This window comes from Microcaecilia unicolor, chromosome 3, assembly GCF_901765095.1.
Source record: "Microcaecilia unicolor chromosome 3, aMicUni1.1, whole genome shotgun sequence".
NCBI classification, from domain to species: Eukaryota; Metazoa; Chordata; class Amphibia; order Gymnophiona; family Siphonopidae; genus Microcaecilia; species Microcaecilia unicolor.
The window spans coordinates 405,533,430-405,557,395 of NC_044033.1; the positions used below are offsets into that span (position 1 = coordinate 405,533,430).

General features: G+C 44.2%; 1 protein-coding gene across 1 annotated transcript in view; it reads left to right on the plus strand.

Moving 5' to 3' along the window:
* The first annotated feature begins 704 nt into the window (after positions 1–704).
* ENPP4 (ectonucleotide pyrophosphatase/phosphodiesterase 4) overlaps positions 705–23,966 on the plus strand; it is a 59,108-nt gene continuing 35,846 nt past the window's right edge. The window contains exons 1-2 of the mRNA XM_030198767.1: positions 705–1,043; positions 17,886–18,754. Of these exons, the coding sequence (XP_030054627.1) occupies positions 17,914–18,754 (841 nt within the window). The 5' untranslated portion in view covers positions 705–1,043; positions 17,886–17,913. The remainder of the gene's footprint in view (positions 1,044–17,885; positions 18,755–23,966) is intronic.

The following is a 23,966-nucleotide window of genomic DNA, read 5'->3' on the forward strand; positions in this document are numbered from 1 at the left end:
TGCCCTGAATTGGCCACTTTTGGAAACAGGATACTGGGCTTGATGGACCTTCGATCTGTCCCAATATAGCAACACTTATGTAATGTAAAATTTCTCATGGGATGATGAGCTGTCTGTTGTGGTAGAGACATATGTCTGCTCAGAACTGCTACAGCTTCAGCTTCACTTTAAAGTGACCCAACTCATCACTAATCTGTCGGACTGGAGAGGAGTAACCAGTTCAACAAACACAGGCAACTCCACTGTTCTTATTATAGGTATACTCACTGAACAGCAACATTAAAAATTAGATGATCCACTGTTTGCTTTGGTTCACTGAGGAATTATCATTTACATATCCCTTCCCGTTTTACTGTTAACTGCCTGCATCAGATGTAACTCAGTAAAGTAGTAAAAACTGGCAAAATTATTTCTTTTTCAGTAAAAGTAACAAACGTTATCCTGTGCTTCTTTAAACGTAAACGAAACAAACCTTTACTTAAGTACAGTAACTAGTTACATTTACCCACCCCCCCCCCCCCTTTACTAAGCTGCAAGGCAACATCGTCACAGCCCATTCAAAGCGGACTAACACCTAACCTACCACATTTCCCAAACTGAAAACCAAAATAACAGCCAGAACTATAATGTTAGCCGGCTGTTCGGGCAAACCTCCAATTTTTTTTTTCCCAGAAGGTTAGCTGCATTAGTCTTACTCACACACAACTTTCACAATCTCCTTGGCTTGGCTGTCACCAATAACAAGCACAACCTTTACTCCTCTCTAGTCCTCCTCCTCACCCTGTCCCTCATCTTTGGTGCTACGCGTACACACACCCCGCTGCAGCCAATGGATGAGCAGTGTCCTCCCTCCCCACCTATCCGTGCAGGGCTGCTGGAGTTCTGGACGCGCGAGAACAGTGTGTGGCGCTCCAGAGCGGTTACTGCCGTCTCGAGGGCGCACCTCTAAAGTAAACAGCGGCGGCCGAGGTAATATAGCAGCAGGAATCGGAGGGTCCGGCGCGCTCCTTCCACCTATCCCCGGCCCGCGCTCATCTTCCTTGGTAAGGAAATGGCGGGGAAGTCGCGTTACTGGGCGGGGATTTCTTGATCCCTAGTTCCAAAAGGAGGAGAACAAGGCAAAGTGATAATAAGTGGGCAGGCCAGGGGGAACTGGTTAGCGTAGCGTCTACTGTCACTACTTTTTATTTGTGTATTGCTGCTAGTCGTACGCAGCGTCTGCGCTTGTCAGCCCATAGCCCGGGTCAGCCAAACTGGGTGGGTCAGTCGTAACCTTCCCAATTGTAATGTGGTGGAGCGGACAGACTTCCCATGGAAAATTGTTAATAAATACAAAACAAAGAAAGTAGAATTTTTTTTTTTTTGGGGGGGGGGGGGGGGTTAACTTTGTGTTTTGACACGCTGTCAAACGCAGAACCTTTTTCAGGTCAGATACAAGGTGATTTCTTTCGAAAGCTTGTCAGAAATATGAATTTAGTCCAGTTGGTAAATAAGGTGATACTTTTTTTCTTTTATGTCTATTATTCATTACGTAAAGTGGCCTACCACAAAAGAAACTGTACTTTTTCTGTAAAAGATTAGACGTACAGCCCTAGGGTCGGTTTGCACTGTTCAAGTGAGGATCAGTTGTGAACACTATTCGTTTGTTGAAATTTCCCCTGTCTCGCCTCAGAGGGTGGCTGACAGCTTGGTCTGCTACTCGGCTACTAGTACTGCGCATCTCTCAGAAATTTAGAGAGTTCTTGGCAAACCCAAGTTGCAGCAGTATTGTCCGGGCTGTGTAAAATTGTCTTTGGGAGGAGAACAAGGTGACCTTAGACGCACATTTATTGACTTCGCTTTTCTGCTGCTGTAGATAGGTAAGAAGCCACTGGTGGAAAAACAAACTCTACAAGCACTACAAGCAGTTTCCCAAAACTGGCCTGGGGGAATCCCAGTCAGGTTTTCAGGATATCCACAATGAATATTCATGAGAGATTTGCATACACTGCCTTCTTGGTATGCAAATATATCTTATGCATATTCATTGTGGGTATCCTAAAAACCTGTCTGGGGTTCCCGCAGGACAGGTTTGGGTGCCCCTGGTTGTACAGGAAAGTGCTTCCACCTGCTGTCTAGTTTAATCTTTACAATCTAGCCAAGGATTTTAAACTTATTATTGGGCATTGAACTTATCTGCCTGCTAGAGCTTATAAATTTCAAGTTGTACAATCTGGTGAAATACCAGACTCCATGAATGTTGGTTCATATTCAGTTGGCATTCTCATCCTTTTGAAAGATTACAAATATAATTAAGACATGCAGTCAAACCACATAGTCGCAGATATTTTCTCATTGTTTTCTCACTGCTGCTTTTAGCTCCTAGCCACAATTGCCCTCCCCTTGTCCCTTCCTCCCTTCTCACCCATTACTTCCCTCACCCATAACTGTCTTGTTTGTCTGTATTACTTAGATTGTAAGCTCTTCTGAGCAGGGACTGTCTCTTTGTATCAGGTGTTCAGCGCTGCGTGTGTCTGGTAGCGCTATACAAATGCTAATAATAATAATAGGCTAGCTCCACTGTCATACTTTGATAATTTCATATGAAGGGAATTCCATCTTTTCAGGGAAGCCAGTATGGTAAGTAGTATGAAGTGGGTTACCAAACAGAATGATAAAAATATTTCCAATTATATATAGCTTTCATAATTCAGCATATAGTAAACATTATATACAATTATTGTTTAAAATATATTTGGTTAACAAGCAGTAATATTCTAGCAATGTCCAGGGCTCAGGAGTATCCTGAGTTGGAAATGTGCCCTGTGTGACGCCCCCTTTCATTCCTGCCCTGCCCACTACACTACTCCTTTCCCAGGCCTGTTTGCCTGTAAGGATATCTTATCAGATCATAAGTTCCTGGGCCTCACGATTTATGGCCTTTGCCTCTACTCCAGGGTGCATAACTGTGTTTATTATCTACAGGACATATATAATAGAGGCCTATAAAATAATGAGTGGAGTGGAATGATTGGGAGGCGGGGCTGGTGTTTGGGAGGCGGGGCTAGTGCTGGGCAAGACTTCTACGGTCTGTGCCCTGAAAATGGCAGATACAAATCAAGGTAAGGTATACACAAGAAGTAGCACATGTGAGTTTGTCTTGTTGGGCAGACTGGATGGGCCGTGCGGGTCTTTTTCTGCCGTCATCTACTATGTTACTATGTATGTTACTTTAGCCAAGCAGGGGAGGTAATGGACAGGGGCACAATTTTGGTTCCTCTGCCTCCCTTGCACCAGGTGTGGATGCACCATCCACACATACCTCGCTACAGCTCTGGCAGGGTCCAGAGTACTGTCACTCTTTGCCTGCTCTAATTTACCTGTTGTCTCCAAGTATTAATAGAAGTGCTTGTGCTCTGCACACCAGTTTAATCCAGATGTTTGCTCTGCTGCTCTATTGTAGAAACTTAGCATACTGTTACTGACATTACACATTTTTAGTCAACGTTGCCTGCCAGAGTACCTTTTTTTTTAATTAAAGCTTTTTATTGTTAACCAATCAAGATACATTTAGATCTGAACATTAACATATAGCTTCTACAAAAGTAATCCCCATAGTCCCCTACTATATACTACTACTACTACTATTTAACATTTCTAGAGCGCTACAAAGTGTACGCAGCGCTGTACAAACACAGAAGAAAGACAGTCCCTGCTCAAAGAGCTTACAATCTAATAGACAAAAAGTAAAGCATTTAAATTTAAAATATTTAAGCAGTCAAGCACAAGAGAACAGTCACAGAAGGACAGAAGATGTTGAAGGGTGGTCAGTGTGATTAGGTGTAACTCTGGTTGGAGTAGTGGGAGAAGGTGATAGGAGATATACTATAGGATGTCATTCTGAGGCCAGGCTAAGTCTAAAGCAGGAGAAGGTATTCTCTGCAGCCTATCTGTGAGATGGAAAATGCTCTCTGAAGCTGCTGCTATAAGTTGTTAGTTTTCTCTCCCTGAAAGAGATCCAAGCCACACCCACGAAGTTCAAACTGTCAGTGGGGAGGGTGAGGGGAGGAAATGGCAGTGCTTGATGAAAAAGAGAGCTCAGTTTGATAGGAGATATACTATAGGATGTCATTCTGAGGCCAGGCTAAGTCTAAAGCAGGAGAAGGTATTCTCTGCAGCCTATCTGTGAGATGGAAAATGCTCTCTGAAGCTGCTGCTATAAGTTGTTAGTTTTCTCTCATCCTATAGTATATCTCCTATCAAACTGAGCTCTCTTTTTCATCAAGCACTGCCATTTCCTCCCCTCACCCTCCCCACTGACAGTTTGAACTTCGTGGGTGTGGCTTGGATCTCTTTCAGGGAGAGAAAACTAACAACTTATAGCAGCAGCTTCAGAGAGCATTTTCCATCTCACAGATAGGCTGCAGAGAATACCTTCTCCTGCTTTAGACTTAGCCTGGCCTCAGAATGACATCCTATAGTATATCTCCTATCAAACTGAGCTCTCTTTTTCATCAAGCACTGCCATTTCCTCCCCTCACCCTCCCCACTGACAGTTTGAACTTCGTGGGTGTGGCTTGGATCTCTTTCAGGGAGAGAAAACTAACAACTTATAGCAGCAGCAGTGTTGCCAGGTGGGCGGTTTTACCGCCCAATTGGGCGGTTTTCCGCGACCCGCCGCGGGAAATTTTTGCCCGCGGCGGGTTGCGGTTTTTTGGGCTGGTTTTTGTGCTTCGGGCGGTTTTTTCGGCCGCGGGGGGGGCGGGGTTAGTGACGTTTTTGGGTGGGGTTAATGACGTTTTGGGCGGGGTTAGTGACGTGGGAGGCGGGGCCGATGACGTGGGAGGCGGGGCCGATGACGGGGAGGCGGGGCCGATGACGGGGAGGCGGGGCCGATGACGTGAGAGGCGGGGCCGATGACGGGGAGGCGGGACCGGTGACGTGGGAGGCGGGGCCGGTGACGGCGGGGGCGGGGTTGTTGACGGCGGGGGCGGGGGTGATGACGCGGGGGTGGGGGTGTCAGGGGCGGGGTTTGTGTTTGGGCGGTTTTTGGGCTGTTTTTTGGGCTCCAGTGGGCTGGAAAAAAATTTTCCACCTGGCAACCCTGAGCAGCAGCTTCAGAGACATCCCTCCCTCTCCTCCCTATTCCAGTGGTGGCTGATCTTGCTCTTGAAATTGTTCATATAAGGTCCATATTTTAGTGAAGGTCAACATTGTACCTCTCCGCAGCGCATCTGGTAAAGGAAGTCCACTTTCTGAGTCACCGCATGTAGAGCTGGCGGCTCCACTTGCTTCTACGCCCGGGCCAAAGCTATTTTAGCTGATACAAAGTATTGACTCGCCAGTCTACGTTGCCAACTGGGTATTGACGCCGGTCTGAAGTGGAGCAGGCAATATTCTACCCCACATGGGTATGGCTGTTGGATCAGTTTATTAACCAGTTCCACCACCTTAGCCCAATATATTTTTGCTTTCGCGCATTCCCACCAGATGTGGAAGAATGTGCCCCTGTGGCCACACCCTCGCCAGCATTGCCCCGATGTTCCCAGATACATTTTTTGTAGCCTGACGGGAGTGTAGTGCCACCAATACAGCATTTTAAACCTATTTTCATTTACAGACTGTGCCAAAGAAGATTTGAGCAAATACTTATAATTCCTCATCCACACTTCTTTAGGATACGAATCTTACAGTGCCCCCTCCCATCTCGCATGATATAGTACCTGAGGGTCTGTGCGTCCCACCAGAGCTAGATAGATACAGGTTATACTGCTCTTACCTCCCCCTCTGCACATCACTAGTTCCAGGGCTGTTTCAGCTAACTCTATCTCATCTTGCGCTCGCCTCTTAATGAAGCTGAGGAGACAGCAGTAATAGACTAAGTCTCTCTCCACCAATCCATACTCCTGAAGATCTGTAAAGCTAGCCAACTCTCCATTATTCCAAACTTGCCCCAATGTGCGCAAGCCTGCTTTAGCCCATGTGTCAAATACCCTTTCTGACCCCCCACCAGTGGAAATCCTGCCGCCCACCTTATTGCTGTTTGTCGATAATAGCTCCTCTCAGGGAACATATGCCTCCTAATTTGATACCATGTCGAAAGAGGGTGTTTCAACGCTGGGGGCACCCTTTTTATTATGTGTGCCAGCTCTCCCCCTGATACCCATAGTATATCCTCTATCTCACGCCGACCCAACCACGCCCGCTCCCAGTGTAGCCATTTCTTTGAGGTCCCAGGGGTCCACTCCGCCAGCACTCTTAGCTGTGCTGCTTGATAATAAAGGTAAAAGTTGGGGACTCCCATACCTCCTCGCTCATGGGGTTGATACATCATCGCTCGTCGTACCTGCGGTGGGCGCTTCCTCCATATATATGCAAACATTTTGCGATTTAGTTTTGCAAAAAAGGAAATTGGGATAGGCAGCACCAGGAAGAGAGAGAGTAATTTAGGCAGCATCATCATCTTTATGGCATGAATACGGCCCTTCCAAGAGATACTAAGGCCTTCCCAGCTATAAAGTTCCTTAATTAGCTCCTCTGTTTTGTGAGGGAAATTAGCGAGAAAAAGTCCCTCCAGCTTTGGTGTTATCTGTATGCCCCGGTATCTAATAGATTTATTCGCCCAAACAAATGGAAATGCTGCCCAAAGACAAGTCCCCTGGTGGTACTGTGAGATTAAGAAACACTGATTTAGCTAGATTAGGTTTAAACCTTGATAGCTGTCCATAGTGTGTCATATGCTCTATTACCCTTTTTACTGATAGTTTGGGTTGCGCGAGAGTCAGCAAAATATTATCAGCAAATAACATAAGTTTGTGTTCCTGCCACCCCCTCACTATCCCCCCTACCCCCATATCTTTCCTCAGCAGACAGGCCAATGGCTCCAGGTACAAGGCAAAGAGGAGCGGGGATACCGCACAGCCCTGCCTGGTCCCCCGACCTAGTTTGAACGTTCTAGTGTATGACCCATTGATTTTAGTGTGGCCAAAGGGGCCTTATATAGCAGCCGCAACCAAACCTGGTATCTCCCTGCGATCCCTACTCGCTGCAGCACTACAAAAAAAAAGCCCAATCCACACGGTCAAACGCTTTCTCAGCATCTATCGAGAGCAGTACTGCTGGCGTTGGATGACATGTATCAAACATCGGATGCTATCAAATGTTTGGCGTCCTGCTATAAATCCTGTCTGATCTTCGTGCGCTATACTCGGCAGTCGTTCTTGCAATCTACAGGCCAAGATTTTTGTAAAGATCTTATAGTCCACATTAAGGAGTGATATCGGCCTATAAGAGCTACATATCTGGGGATCTTTTCCTGGTTTTAATATTAAAGTCACCCCCGCTAGTCTCCATGATTTGAGGGAGTTCTTGGGCATCCTCTAGCGCATTAAATAATTGTAACAATACTGATGCCAAGTGCTTAGCAAACAATTTATAAAATCTTGTAGGGAACCCATCAGGGGCCGGAGCCTTGCCATTCGCAAGATCCGCTATTGCCCAATTGATATCCTCAAGCGTTATGGGGGCAGACAAAGATTCAGATTCCCTTCGCGTCAATTGGGGTATATCAACGCCCTTCAAGTATTGCTCAATTACAGCTGGCTCTGGTGTCTGTTCTGCCTCATACAGTGAGTTATAGTACTCTAAAAAAAATTTCCTGTATTTGTTCTGAGTGACATATTCCTCCACTGAGTTCTGAATGCCCCCAATGTGATTACGTTGGGCCTGTTTTTTAAGCTTATTAGCCAGCAGTCTGCCCGCCTTGTCGCCAAATTCAAAATGCTCTTGTTGCACAAGTTGTAGTTGTGCGGCTAAGTCCGCCAGCTGAAGCTCATTGAGCTTTAATCTCAACTGATGTAGTTTCTCCAGCCCTTTAGTGTCAGCTGGCTTCTCTTTATGTTCCTGCTCTAATCTCCGAAGTTCCTCCCTAATGTTGGTTTCCTGTTCTGTGCGGGCTTTAATTATATGGGTACGTAATGCAATTTGTTGCCCTCGAATCACAGCTTTAAGACCCTCCCACAGGCTGGCTGGGTGGACCTCTCCCGCATCATTAAATTCGAGATATTCTACAATATATTTTTCTATCACTGAGATATTCTTTATGTCGTGTAGGATTGCCTCATCCAGTCACCAGTATCTCGGGCCTACAAATTTAATTCCAGCCTGAGCCACCAGTACCACTGAAGAGTGGTCAGACCACGTATGTGGTTCAGTATATAGCTCCTGCACTTTATTTGCCAATGTCACATCCCCCAACCAACCATCTATTCTACAGTAAGAATTATATTTAGAGGAGTAATATGTATAATCTTTCTTGGACCCATGATTAGCCCACCATAAGTCTATCAATCCCCATCAGGCCATAAAGCTTTTGAGCAATTTCCTATCTGCTTTGGCATAAATTGCCTGGCCCGTGGAGTTATCCAGCGGCGGGTGGATAGTGACATTAAAGTCTCCCTCCAACAATAAATGACCCTGTTGGTGTCGCTGCAGGAACTGTTCTATCTGCTCCAAGAACGGGCCTTGCCCCTGGTTGGGGGCATAGACATTAAGAATAGTGTATTGAGCATTATATAGGGAAACCACCATCAGTAGAAATCTACCCTCTTTATCATTCACAGTTTTAAGTACCTGCCATGGGTGTGTCACAGATAACGCTATCAACACCCCTCTCTTTTTAGGAGTAGCTGTACATGATGAGAAATAAATTGTGGGGTAGCTCTTGTGATTTACTAACTTTTCATTTAATTTTTTAAGATGGGTCTCTTGTAAGAGAACCACATCCGCTTTTAAGCGCATCATCTCTTTGAACATTAACTTGCGCTTCATGGGTGTATTAAGACCCCTCACATTCATTGTTACACAGTTAAACACTTTATCAGCCATTGCCAACAATGAATCCACTTACAACCACCACCTGTTCATCCCTCCCCCCCTCCCCATAAACCGTGAACAACACGTCCCTCTCACCAGATGGGACATGTCTTTGGAGGAATGACTTAGGCCCAGATGCATCAACCATACGTAAAAAAATCTAAAACGTAAAAGTGCTTACCGAATTTGAAAAAACGAAGAATGCACCAAAAAAACAAGTCGCACATGTTCGGTGCGGTATTGTAAAGTACAATGCATTACAGATTCGTAATCCCCGTCAGTAATCGGCCCCTAAAACATGCGCAGACCAGCCAAGCGTTATGCTGGCTGCTCTGCGCATGCCACAAACGTCAAAACAAAACAAAAAAAAACACAAACATGTGGCTCCCCGCTTCCCCCTGCATAAAGCAAAAAAGGATGGGGAGGGGGCAAGGGCGCTCATCATGAACGTCCTATAAGGACGGCCTTGCCCCCGCCCCGCCCGGGGTCCCTGCTGCTCCACGCTTCTCCCTGTATTAAATAAAAAATTAAAACAACCTACATATTAAACCTACGTAGGTTGCTTACGTCAGACGGGTGCGTGCGAGGGGGGGATCGGGACGTTTGAGCGTTTAGCTCTGTGATCCTAGCAGGAGATTGCAGTTGAAGACGTCCTCAAGACTCCAAAAATGATGTCCTTCATAAACCCCCCTTTCTAACAAAAGACCTCTTTCACTGTGATCCTCTTTAGCTCAGCAGAGAGACCTGGGCCCATGCGCCAGGCTGGGGGAAACAGAGGAAGGGAGGGGGATCGGGGCAGCTTAAAGTTGTTCCCTAAGTGGTCGTGGCTTGCACAGTTGTCCTCTTTACCTCTGCTGATTTTAATCTCAGGATGCTGATTTGAGTGAGCAAGTGACAAGTTGCATAGTGAAAGACAATGCTGGCAGTGGTTCTTGGTTATTCTTTACTGTTTGCAATGGTAGCTGCTTAAGCAGTTTTCATCTGGGACTATAGTTCTGATCACTGTCACATATCTTTGCTGTAACCTACGTAGGTAATTTACGTCAGGAGGGCGTGGGAGAAGGAGAAATAGAGAGAGAGGAAGGGTGGCCGTGGCTGCTACAGTTTGGAGTTTTCGTTTGATTTTTTTTTTATTTAATACAGGGGGAAGCGGGGAGCAGCGTCGACCTCGGGCGGGGGGGGGCATGGGCGTCCATACAGGACGCTTCTGACGAGCGCCTTTGCCCCCTCACGATCCTTTTTTGCTTTTTGGGGGTTTTTTTCAATTTTATGCAGGGGAAAGCGTGGAGCCCACCTGATTGTGTGGGGTTTTTTTATTTTCAAACATGGCAACTTGGATTTTTATGCTGCAGGGAGAAGCGGGGAGCAGTGTGTGTATGACAGCTCAGGCCTTAACGACAGGTCTGACTTCATGTTAAATATATCACGGTAAATGATTCGTTGCAATCGTCGGTATGGTTAGTGCATTGCGAATTGTTCACATTTCAATTGGAAGTGACTCCTTTGCATTCCGTTTTTGTTAGCTGCTAGCGTCGTCGTAAAATGGCCTTTAATGCATGCTACGGTTGAAAATTTCTTCGTTAAAGGGTCGTTAAAGTTTTGTGCATCTGGGCCTTAATGTCCCGACTACATTTCCAGCCTGCAGAACCGGTCCTCTACCCTGCTACACAAGTGAAGCATCCCAGAGTGCCTTTAAAGCCAGATTAGGTTTGTGATACATGAAACAGTTTCTGTAATCTGAGAATTAGAAAATTATGGGTAACTTGCTTTAGCAACATCTTCAGGTTCTGCCTTGAGCCCTACTCAGCTCTGTGTCCCTGTATGAAAGGTTGCCTTTAGCAGTGTTTGGGCTGCTAAGCCATTCTACTGACTTGGGAAAGAGGAGGAGAGCCAGGCAGTTCAACAGACAGAGGGAGACTGCCTCAGAAAGGGATAGTGAGGAGGTTGTGAGGGAGAGAGAATCTGGTGAGCCTTGTTTTCTAATCTAAAGCTTGATCTCTGGGTTGTTCTCAAATTACTATCAGAGATGTTATTCTCTAGGAGGATCCCAAATTCCAGGGAGGTCAAGTACTTAATACATTTGACAGCTGGAGATGGCATCTCAGCCTGTGCCACCTGATTCTAGCCTTAAAGTAGCCTAGGCTGAGAGTTTTATATTATCTTCTTGGTGAAGAGACATAAGCTGCTGGGACACCTAGGGGGTTGTCTTTGTGTAAAACCATAATTCAGTGGTTCCCACACCTGGTCCTGGAGGTACCCCAGACATTCAGGTTTTCAGGATATCCACAATTAATATTCATACAAGAGACTTGCATTCAGTGGAGGCAGTGCATGCAAATCTCTCTCATGAATATTCATTGTGGGTATCCTGAAAACCTGACTTGCTGGGGTGCCTCCAGGACCAGGTTTGGGAATCACTGCCATAATTGGAGGGAAGCACAGCATTTGGGGACCTCCATGACAACACATTTAACCTAACAAACCATTTCAAAACAATAATTGCAGAAACCAAATACCTTGCTAGCGCCCGTTTCATTGGTTTCGTGCCCTGAATAAGGCAGGTACAAATCAAGGTAAGGTATACACATATGTTTGTCTTGTTGGGCAGACTGGATGGACTGTGCAGGTCTTTTTCTGCCGTCATCTACTATGTTACTATGTTTCAGAAACAGGCCTTTTCCCCTAGTAACAAATAAAGCAACTGAGCTCAATGTTCTGCTAAATACTGATTCCCTTCCTTTATCGGCCAGGTTGTTTACTAGCTGTTGAGAACCTGAGAATTCTATAAGGGCTCTTGATTCTTTCATAGCACCTACAAGGTTTTTATATCCCTTAAAATCAACTTAATACATTACTGAGTATATCCATCATGTCTGGAGGAGTACAATTTGACTTATTTGGATTTACTGATATATGTGAAAAGAGTTGTAGGGTCCTGCTTGAAGAAAAATGAATTTACAATGTGTGTATAAAAAAAAAAATCTTGGGGAAGGAACAAAAGACAAACTCTTCTTCAGAATGTAAATTGATTTGACAGTCAACTGGTCTAGATTTTCTCCGGTAGAAAGGGCTGTGAGTGTCTTTTTTCATAAACCAACTTTCATGCTTGCTTGGATAGGGCAATAACCAGTACACCTGATTGTAATGCTCCTTGAGTTCAGATTTGGAAAATGCAAATCAAAATATCACCCTTTCTGGAACTGGCGTTGTTATTATTCTATACTCATGGATATATGGATTTCCTCCTGTAATTATCCTCATATCAGTGCAATTTAATAAATGTTGGTTCACCTATTTAAAATGGATGCAGAAGTTGGGTTTGAAGGATGTTTTAACCTAAGGATTAACCAAGGAGGAATACCAAACAAATTTATTAAAGATTTTCAAAAAACGACCCGACATGGCCATGTTTCGGCCCAAAGGCCTGCCTCAGGGGTCTTGAACAATCTATATAAAAACATAATAATTATAAAGTAAATAATGTACAATTTTTTATATGCAACAATTTAAAACTTTGATTAAAATCTTTATAGGACTACTAACTCTTTAAAAAAAAAAAATTTCTACTATAATAAAACGCACCTCCAACATTCTGAAGCTGACTCCGTGGCTTCAGTGAAGGGTTCGTAAGATCGTAAGTTTGTCACATCTCTCTTTGCCCCGCCCTCGCATCAAAACGTGATGATGTCGATGGCGGAGGACCTATCAGAGGGAATCGCGTCAAAACGTCATGACGTGAGGGCGGGGCACAGACAGATGTGACTTACGAATGATATGAACCCTTCAATGAAGCCACGGTGTCAGCTTCACAACATTGCAGGTGCGTTTTAGCGCATCAACCCCCCCTCGCGGCCACAGACGACCCCCCTCGGTGCATCACACCCACCACACCCCGGGCACATCAACCCCCTAGCCAACCGCACCTGCCACTACAAAAGAAAAAAAAATGTTTTAACCTGAAACGCGGCACTGTGGACAGCCATCAGGCATTGGCTGTCGACGCTGCAGCCACTCCTCCTCTCACCTCAATGTCACTGCCCCAGGAGAAAGACCCCGGAGCGCACCGACGTCAGAGGTGAGAGGAGGAGCGGCTGCAGCGCCGACAGCCAATGCCTGATGGCTATCTACGGTGCCGCGTTTCAGGTTAAAACTCGTTTATGGTTTTGGTTTTTTTTGTAGCTACCTAATTTAATCAGCTTTCATTTCAAACAGGTTCGGTGTTGTTATTCATCCTGATGAATTTCCGTCTCCGTTGACAACGCCCTCATCCTCCCCGTCTCTTCAGCCCGCAATCTCGGAGTCATTTTCGACTCCTCCCTCTCCTTCTCTGCCCATATCCAGCAGACAGCTAAGACCTGTCGCTTCTTCCTCTATAATATTAGCAAAATTCGCCCATTCCTCTCTGAACAGACCACCCGAACCCTCGTCCACTCACTCGTTACCTCTCGTCTCGACTATTGCAACCTTCTCCTCGCTGGTCTCCCGCTTAGCCACCTATCCCCCCTCCAATCTGTCCAAAATTCCACCGCACGTCTTATCTACCGTGTGAACCGATACTCTCATATCACCCCTCTCCTTAAGTCGCTTCAGTGGCTCCGGATCCGCTACCGTATACAGTTCAAGCTTCTCCTACTGACCTTCAAGTGCACTCAATCTACAGCCCCCCATTACCTCTCTACCCTCCTCTCCCCGTATGTTCCCACCCGTAACCTCCGCTCTCAGGCCAAATCACTCCTATCTGTACCCTTCTCCACCACCGCTAACTCCGCCCCTTCTGCCTCGCTTCACCTTATGCCTAGAACAGACTTCCCGAGCCCATACGCCATGCACCCTCCCTGCCCATTTTCAAGTCCTTACTCAAAGCCCATCTCTTCTCCCTTGCTTTTGGCACCTAGCCACTCTACACTGACTACATAGCTTGTTACCTTTAGATTGTAAGCTCTCTTGAGCAGGGACCGTCCTTCCCCATGTTTAAACTTGTACAGCGCTGCGTAACACTGGCAGCGCTATAGAAATGCTAAGTAGTAGTAGTAGTAGTACTAATGTGCCCTTGATCCACAGGTGTCCCTGAATCGATGAAGCCAAGACAATTGCAAATTGCTCTTCATAAATGGTAAACAAAACAAAGAAAAAAAAGCAGTGAGCTTCCAGAAGTGGCTCCAGTGAAGCCCTCTCCCTATTTCATACATTGTACTGCTTGCAAAGCGGTTTCTAAAATGCTTCCTTTCTCATTTTCGCCAATCCTTCTGTTCCCATTTTCTTCTTATACATCTTTGCTGATTCAGACAATGAACACTTAAGGCTATTTTTTTTTCAAGTCACTGCGTTTTAAAAAAACAAAATTAATATAGACTGGAGACAATGGTACAACAATTGTTCAGGGCAGCTGGACGTGAGAGAGGACATCAAGCCTGGACATGGGTGGCTGGAGGGGTGGGGGAGGGGAGGGTCGCTGGACGTGGGTGGCTGGAGGGGGGGCAGGGGAGAGGGAGGTGGGGAGGGGGTCCTGAGACCAGAAAGGTGGGGGTGGGGGCCCTGCGAGAAGGAAGGGTGGGGAGGGGGGCCCTACGAGAGGGGAGGGTGGGGGCACACACTCACTCACTGTCTCTCACATACATTCTCTCTTACAGGCTATCTGTCTATCACACTCTCTGTCACACACACGCAGTCTCACACACACAGACACTCTGTCTCTCACACAAACACACACACACTATGTCTCTGTCTCTCTCTCATTCTCTCTCTGACACACACACTCCATCTCTCACACACACACACACTCTCAAACATACACACTCCGAGGAAAAACTTGCTAGCGCCCGTTTCATTTGTGTCAGAAACGGGCCTTTTTTACTAATATATATATATATATAAATTAATATGCATGGTTTAAACAACCTTTAAAAATATTTTTTTTAAAAAGACAAAAGACAATCACTGAAATTGTGTGCATGTGCATAATTGAAAAGATCACATGAAACATTAATTTATAAAATCTATGCAAGTATATGAATATGATAAATAATCCTAACAGTAATGCATTGTACATCAAAAGCTTTAGATCAATATCCTGAATATTATTTAAAACATATTTTGTACTCGTATATATATTTCATATTTTTTATAGTATTTAAAAAATCAGAAAGAATTAAAAATACCTCGGGAGTAGCAGTGTAAAATAAATATACCAATGAAGATATATGCTCAATTATTGAACAATGCAGTACCTCCTTCAATCTATATATCAATAAAAAGTAAAAAGATAAATACAAAATATCTATAAAATAAAACAAATTAAGTCAATTGTCATTAAACTATTCAAAAATATATTTTTTTAATAAAAAAATGTAAAAAATACTTTGATATTTTTTTTAATTATAATTACATTTATTAAAGAAACTTCTTACATAATGAAGGTCCTTCCTTGGTCTATATGTCATAGAAAATAAGTATAAAAATGAATATAAAATGTAATTATATTTTAAACTCACAGTTTCATAAGCTATCTTCTGATTAGCATACTTTATGGTTATGCCACGGTTTTTAAACCACGATATGAGACATATTTCAATCATAACACATTTTTTACCTACGTGTATTTTGCAACTAATATTACTATTCTTTTACAATTATTTTTTTCCTGTTCATCTTTTAAGTTTTACTATTTCAACAGCATAAAGCGTTGTTTTATTCATTAGAGATAACACAAGAATATTCCAACGCGTTGTTTCATATATATTTTTAAAAAATAATTTATGCAATATAATTGCATATTTGCTGGGGTTTTTTTTACATTTTTACACATGAAATAAAAAAATTCCTTTTACGTCAAATTTTTTTACTACATCAATGGATTGTAGCCATCAAAGTTTAAAAAGCGTTCTTCATATAATTAACTTAGATCCTTTGTTTTACATTGGTAAACATTCATTCTTTTAATCAATTAAATTATTAACATGTAATTTTTATAATGTTTACAAATTGTTTTATCATTGATTTCAAATAATTACATTTTATATTCATTTTTATATTTATTTTCTATGACATATAGACCAAGAGAGGACCTTCATTATGTAAGATGTTTCTTCAATAAATTCAATTATAATAAAAAAAATTTATATAAACTTTTTTAAATATTTTTTAATAAAAAATTTATATTTTTTGAATAGTTTAATGACAATTGACTTAATTTGTTTTATTTTATAGATTGTATTTATCTTTTTACTTTTTATTGATATATAGATTGAAGGAGGTACTGTATTGTTCAATAACTGAGCATATATCTTCATCGGTGTATTTCTTTTACACTGCTACACCCGAGGTATTTTTAATTCTTAGTTCTTTCTGATTTTTTAAATACTATAAAAAATATGAAACATATATATGAGTACAAAATATGTTTGAAATAATATTCAGGATATTGATCTAAAGCTTTTGATGTACAATGCATTACTGTTAGGATTATTTATCATATTCATATACTTGCATAGATTCTATAAATTAATGTTTCATGTGATCTTTTCAATTATGCGCATGCACACAATTTCAGTGATTGTCTTTTGTCTTTTTAAAAAAAATATATTTTAAAGGTTGTTTAAACTATGCATATTAATTGATTATATATATATATTTTTTTTTTAAAGAGTTAGTAGTCCTATAAAGATTTTGATCAAAGTTTTAAATTGTTGCATATAAAAAATTGTACATTATTTACTTTATAATTATTACTAGCCGTTGAGCCCGCTAAAATGGGCTAGTATGGGGTTTTTCCCCTCGTCGCTGCAGGCCCCCCCTGAGGTCGCCGCTACCGGTCCCCCCCCCCCCCCCGGAGGCGCCGCCGCCTCCCCTCCACCTGGCCCGGGCCCTCTCTTCGCTACTGAACTTACGTCGCCGAAACGCAGCACGCAGATCAGCAGAGCTCCCGTCGGCCTTCCTTCTCTGCCTGTGTCCTGCCCTCGTGTGACGTAACGTCGGCGAGGGCGGGACACAGGCAGGGAAAGAAGGCCGATGGGAGCTCAGCTGATTGCCTGCTGCGTGTCGGCGATGTAAGTTCAATACCGAAGAGAGTACTCGGGCTGGGTGGAGGGGGGCGGCGGCGACAACTCCGGGTGGGGGGAGCGGTAGCGGCGACCTCGGGGAAGGGAGAGCGGTAGCGACGTCGGCGGTTCCCTCCCTCCCCTTAGTGCAGTTTCCCTCTCTGTCCTGCCCCCGTCATCACGTATTGACACGGGGGCGGGACAGAGAGGGAAGTCTCTACTGCGCATTTGCAGGTGAGTACGGTCACTCGCCATTTATATGTTTGATGTTTTTATATAGATTGTTCAAGACCCCTGAGGCAGGCCGTGTCGGGTCGTTTTTTAAAAATCTTTAATAAATTTGTTTGGTATTCCTTGGTTCATCCTCACTTTTTTTTTTTCTACATCTCACAGTGCGTGAGGTCTTTTACCTCCTTTTTTGCTGATTTTTAACCTAAAGGATTAAAAATACTGCCAGAGTCCTCTGTGGTCTCTGATATGACAAACATGAAAACGTACAAAGAACTCAGTTTTATGAGGGTCTTTTGAAAAATTCAAAGAATGTAAAATTTGAAAACAGGAGACATTCTTTTATAAACAGTGTTGGTGGTTACTGAGAGATTTTTTCCATGTGAAAGTCTCTACATCATGTACCATGCTCCTTTGGGTGAACGTACTGTCACTTGGAATGCTTTCTTCTCAATTTTTATGATATTTGATTTCTCAGATGAATGTTACGATAGTGATCAAAAGAGAAGGCTACATATTCTGTTTTTATTGTTCCCATTTTTCTTTCCCTATTTTTTCCCTTGGTGGTTTCTGTGGTATGATCAAATAATGGTTTATGGGAGTCTCTATACCCATAGTTCTTTCTACATGTGTGCATCTGTTCCATATATGAGTACTGCAGAGATTTGTTTTTGTTGAAGGGGAGAAGGCATTGCACATTCTTGTAATTTCTGCAAGAGCAGTTTTTTAAAATATATGTTTAATATAATTTTTATTGTACATTTTCAGGTGCATCATATTTCCTCCTGGCTTCAGCATGACAATGTTATCCAGAGTGAATTTAATTTTAACAGCCATTGTTTCTGGATTTATGAGTTGTCATGGTAATAATGCTTCAAACAGTTTGGTTCCTAAGTTACTTCTGGTGTCTTTTGATGGATTCCGAGCTGATTATCTGAAAAATTATTCATTTCCCAATCTTCAGAACTTTATTGAGGAGGGTGTCGTGGTTGAACATGTCACCAATATATTTATCACAAAAACCTTTCCAAATCACCATACCATAGTAACAGGTTTGTATGCTGAAAGCCATGGCATTGTGGCTAACAACATGTTTGACCCAGATGCAAATAAAACATTTTCTCCATCCACTGGAAAGGATCTTTTTTGGTGGAATGAGTCAACTCCTATTTGGCTGACCAATGAAGCGGAAGGACATAAAAGCGGTGCTGCCATGTGGCCAGGAAGTGATGTTCCAAATTTAAGGCCTTCTATTTTCTTGGATTATGATCCCAGCATAACATTTGAACAAAGAGTAGACAATGTTACTGCATGGCTGACCTCAGCTGATAATCCAGTTAATTTTGCAGTACTTTATTGGAATGAACCAGATAGCAGTGGACATAGATATGGTCCAGAAGATGTTGGTAATATGACCATCGTACTGAAAGAGGTAGATGGGAAAATAGAATACTTGATTAAAAAACTCAAGCACTTAGGACTGTGGGAGACCCTTAATGTGGTTATTACAAGTGATCATGGAATGACCCAATGTTCTAAGGATCGTGTCATTGAGCTGGATAAATATATTGAACTTGGAAGCTACACTTTGGTAGATGACAGTCCAGTTGCTGCAATTCTTCCAGGCCCCAAAACAAGTATGTATATAGTTCCATAGCTTTAACTTTTCCATTGGCTACCCTTTTTGTAATTTTCAGTATGCATATGCTTTGTTGTGGTTAAATAGTTCTCCAAGGACAAGCAGACAGATTCTCACGTCCGGGACTCATGAATAGCATAAGTAGAACTTTGTGGAGCGTGAGTGCCTTCCCAGCCGCCGTGAGAACGCGATCTTCTCAGTTATTTTTCTACCTCGGTGAGGAGAGGGTGTTTTTTTTTTTAACCGTCTCTTCACTTTCGCTCAGTCCAAAGAACTTTTTTGTGCCTTTCGGTGATTTTTTTCTGTCCTTTATTGTGTTCCCATTTGTGGAACCCCCTTTTTTTTACATTTTCCTTTAGTTTCTAGTTTATTTTGCCTGGTTTTAGGTTTGCTTTCTTTTTCATCGTCATTCGGCTGCTTTTAGGCCTTGACTTCGGCCAGGATTTTTTCCCTTCATGTTTGCCATGCCTTGCCCCTTTTTCAGGCACCATTGCTTTAATTTAGTCAAGGAAGTTTTTCCTTGCATGTCCACGAAGGTTCCCAGTGGCTTTAAGCACTGTACCCAGTGCAATCGGACAGTCTCTGGGAAAGATACCCATTCTTGGTGTCTTCAGTGTTTCAGGCCCGACTATAGTCCAACTAACTGTGTTCTCTGTCTTTGTATGAAAAAGAAGCTCTAGGAGAGAGGATATTTGGAGCCAAGTCCAGTTCCTCTATGTTGGCATCGGCATTGATGTCGAGCATCGCACTGGCATCGGGAGCATCTGTAAGCATGGCTGCTGCTAGAACCTTAGACACTTGGAGCAGTGAAGCATCAAGTCTCCACCTGCCTCGAGGCCTCCTGCTGTGCAGGGCCCTGGGACCGTTCATTGTTGGACCTGACTCCAAGGCAAAATGTGGATTCGATGTTGTCCTCGGCACTGAGGAGCCTCGATGACAAGCTTCAGGTGAAGACCAAGAAGCATCGGCGTCGATCGCCCTCGACGCATGATGCCAGGAGCTATGGGGCATGAAGGATTTGACTTCCAAGAAGCGTTTGCGCCAGGAGGACTGCTCCCCTCCATACAGGAGGTGCCAATGCAGCAATCTCCCAGCAGCCAAGACCCAGCTCCTGTATTGACCCCAATGGTTCTGCAACCTGCTCCTGAGCCGGCACCCCAGCCTTTCCTGGTGTCAGCCCTTGATGAGTGCATCTGGGCCTTGCTCTGTGAGCTTCCGGATGGCCTTCTGCAATGGTGTGCATCAATATCAGGGGTGCTTGTGCCTACCCTGCCTCACATTGTGGCCCCGTTCGGCCCTCAGTCTGTGGTGCGACCTCCAACAACGATGCCACATGCGGCTCCGGTGTCGACTGCCACCCAAACCAAAACTCCCTCGATGTCAGTGGAGGAAGCTTCGCCAGAGTCAAGGTGGGAACCAACTTCTCAATGCCGTTCTCAAGGATATGGCTTCTCCATGTCGAGGCAGGTTCGGTCTTGACATTCCCACCAGGAGGTATTGTCTGACACCAAAGAGGAGTGCTCATGGGATTCAGAAGAGGATCCAATGTACTTTTCCTCAGATGAGACCTATAGAATTCCCTCTGAATCTTCCCCTCCACCTGAAAGGAGAATGTCTTCTCCAGAGAGCCTTTCATTCCCTTCTTTTGTTAATGAAATGGCTGATGCCATTCCATTTCCTTTGGAAGTGGAGGACGAGCCCAGGTCCAAGATGCTCAAGGTCCTGGAATACACGTATCCTCCTAGGGAGGCTGTGACTGTCCCTCTCCACAAGATACTCCAGGAAGTCATCGTTAGGAATTGGGAGTCCTCTCTGTTGGTCCTGGTCATGCCCAAGAAGATCAATACCATGTACTGGATCCACAGTACACTTAGTTTTGATGAGCCTCAGTTGCCTCACAATTCCATAGCAGTGGAATCCACTCTGAAAAGAGCCAGGACTTTCAGAGACTATGCCTCTGTGCCCACAGGTAGAGAAGCTAGAACTCTGGATTCTTTTGGGAGAAAGAAGTTCCAGGCTTCAATGCTTATCTCCCAAATACAATGTCCAGCTCTTCATGAGTGTCTACTTGCGAAACTCAGTGTGCAAGTTGTCGGAGCTAGCTGAGACGTTCTCTCCAGAGGAAGCCGAGTCACTTCACAAGTTGGTCAAGCAGCAGAAGGTGTGTCGATTTGGCCAGGGGCACTTACGACACTTTTGATGTGGCATTCAGGATTTCTGCTCAAAGTATAATGATGCGCAGATTCTCATGGCTGTGTGTTTCTGACTTGGAACATTCTGTTCAGCAGAAGTGGCATATGCCCCATGCCAGGGGAATAACCTTTTTGAGAAGAACGTTGAGGAAGTCGTAGACCAAAAAACATACTGATACCATTTTTCTCTCCCACCGGGCGCCTTCTTCATCAACCTCCTCAGCTAGGAAGGAATTTTGGCAAGCCAAGGAAGAGTTCCTATTACTATCCTAGGCTTAGGTACAACCGTTCAGCTTGCCATCCTATTGAGGCTCAACCCCAGTGCGCTCGTTCACATCAACAAAATGCGCCTAAGGACTCTGCTGCTGTCCAGGCAAAGCAAGGGATGAGCTTTTAACTGGCTCCAGCAGAGTATAGCCGCAGTAAAAGTGTCCATCCCAGATGACTTGCCAGTTGGGGGAGGTTGAATTTTTTTCACCAAAGGTGGCCTCCTATAACCGCCGACTGGTGGGTTCTTCAAATAGTCTGTCTTGGATATGCCGTCAGTTGGTGTCTCAAATCTCCAAATTACCCATCGAGACCTCATTCGTTCAGCTCTCAGCACAGGCAGGTACTTGCAGAGGAACTCTCAACCCTTGTAAAGACCCATGCGGTCAAACCCATTCCACCAGGGGAAGAAAGGCAGGGATTCTATTTCAGCTACTTATTTCTGCAAACGAAAAAGGGGATGCATCCCATCCTGGACCTAACAGCCGTAAACAAATTCCTAGTCCAAGAAAAGTTCAGGATGGTTTCCCTGGGCACCCTTCTCCCAATGATTCAGGCAAACGATCGGCTATGCTCTCTGGACTTAAAGGATGCATATACTCACATTCTGATACTTCCAGCCCACCAGAAGTATCTCCGATTTTGGCTGGGAACACATCACTTTCAGTACCGCGTGTTGCCTTTTGGCCTCGCATCAGCTCCTAGGGTCCTCACCAAATGTCTAGCGGTAGTTGCAGCATTGCTTCGCTGACTGGGAGTCCATGTGTTCTCCTATCTCGACGATTGGCTTGTGGAGAGTGGAGGATGAGGGTGCTCAAGAGTCCATGCGGATGACTATTTGGGTGCTCGAGCTACTAGAGTTTGTTTTAAACTACCCCAAGTCCCATCTATACCCTGTCTAGCGATTTGGAGTTCATAGGAACGCTACTCGATATTCAGATGGTACGAGCATACCTCCTGGATGCGAGAGCAGACAATCTTCTGGCACTCGTGTCCAAGGTTCGTGCCTCTCATTAGGTCACAGCTCGGCAGATGTTGAGATTGTTGGGCCACATGACTTCCACAGTGTATGTTACACCCATGACACGTCTTCACATGAGATCAGCTGAATGGACCATGGCTTCTCAGTGGTATTAAGCCATGGGGAACCTGGAAGATGTAAACAATTGTGCCCAGAGCTTGTATGCTCCCTTCAGTGGTGGACCTTTTGATCCAATTTGACTCTGGGATTTCCATTCAAAATTCCTTAGCCACAAAAAAGTGCTGATGGATGTATTTCTCCTGGGATGGGGAGCTTATGTAGATGGGCATCACACCCTAGGAGCTTGGTCCTCCCAGGAAATGAATCTTCAGATCAATCTCCTGGAGCTCCGGGTGATCTGGAACTCTTTAAAGGCTTTCAGAGATCGGCTATCTCACCAAATTGTGCTCTTCCAAACAGACAATCAGGTTGCAGTGTATTACACCAACAAGCAGGGGGGCACTGGATCACGCCGTCTGTGTCAGGAGGCCATCCAGATGTGGCATTGGGCTCGCCAACATGGCATGTTCCTTCGAGCTACTTATCTGGCGGGCAAAGACAGTACTCTGGCTGACAGACTCAGCAGAATAATGCAACCACACGAGTGGTCTCTCAATATGGGCATAGCCCGCAAGATCTTCCGAGTGTGGGGCACCCCCTCGGTGGATCTTTTTGCCACTCAGTTCAACCACAGGGTCCCTCAGTTCTGTTCCAGGCTTCAGGCCCACGATAGACTAGCGTCAGATGCCTTCATTCTCAATTAGGGTACAGGTCTTCTATCAACACACCTAAACTAAACTTGCCAATTTCAGAAAATTTAAAAATCCTTGGAGTAACAATCGACCGCTACCTTACACTTGAGACTCACGCGAACAACACAACAAAAAAGATGTTCTTCTCCATGTGGAAGCTGAAAAGAATAAAACCATTCTTCCCAAGATCTGTCTTCCGCAACCTGGTACAATCACTCGTATTAAGCCATCTAGATTACTGCAACTCATTATACGCAGGCTGCAAAGAACAAATAATGAGAAAACTTCAGACAGCCCAGAATACAGCAGCCAGACTCATCTTCGGAAAACCAAAATACGAAAGCGCAGCACCATTACGCGAGAAACTACACTGGCTCCCACTCAGGGAACGTGTCACCTTTAAAATATGCACGTTAGTGCACAAAATCATTCACGGTGAAGCCCCTGCATACATGTCTGACTTGGTAGACCTGCCACCTAGAAACGCCAAAAAATCATCCAGAACTTTCCTCAACCTCCACTTCCCTAAGTGCAAAGGCATAAAGTATAAAGTACCACATGCATCAACCTTCTCCTACAAGAGCACGCAACTCTGGAACGCACTGCCAAGCGGCCTGAGAGCGGTCTATGAGTTGACAGACTTCCGCAAACGATTGAAGACCTATCTCTTTGACAAAACATACCGCAAGGATCAAAACATATAAATCCCATATACACCATAACAACGCCTCAAGATATTACCCATGGACTCCACTTCCCCATACTCTCTCCCATTCAACAATCTACCCACAGATAAAAAATGTCTACCCCATCGCTCTCTTGCCATTATTCGATCAGCGTAGTAATCCCCCAACGTCATATCCTTTAGTTTCTACGCCCCAAAGGTGATTGATCTGACTCTGTCTTCCTTAACTATTCACAATGTTACCCATAATCGTAATGTAACAAACTGTATTTCCATCATCTACAATGTATTGT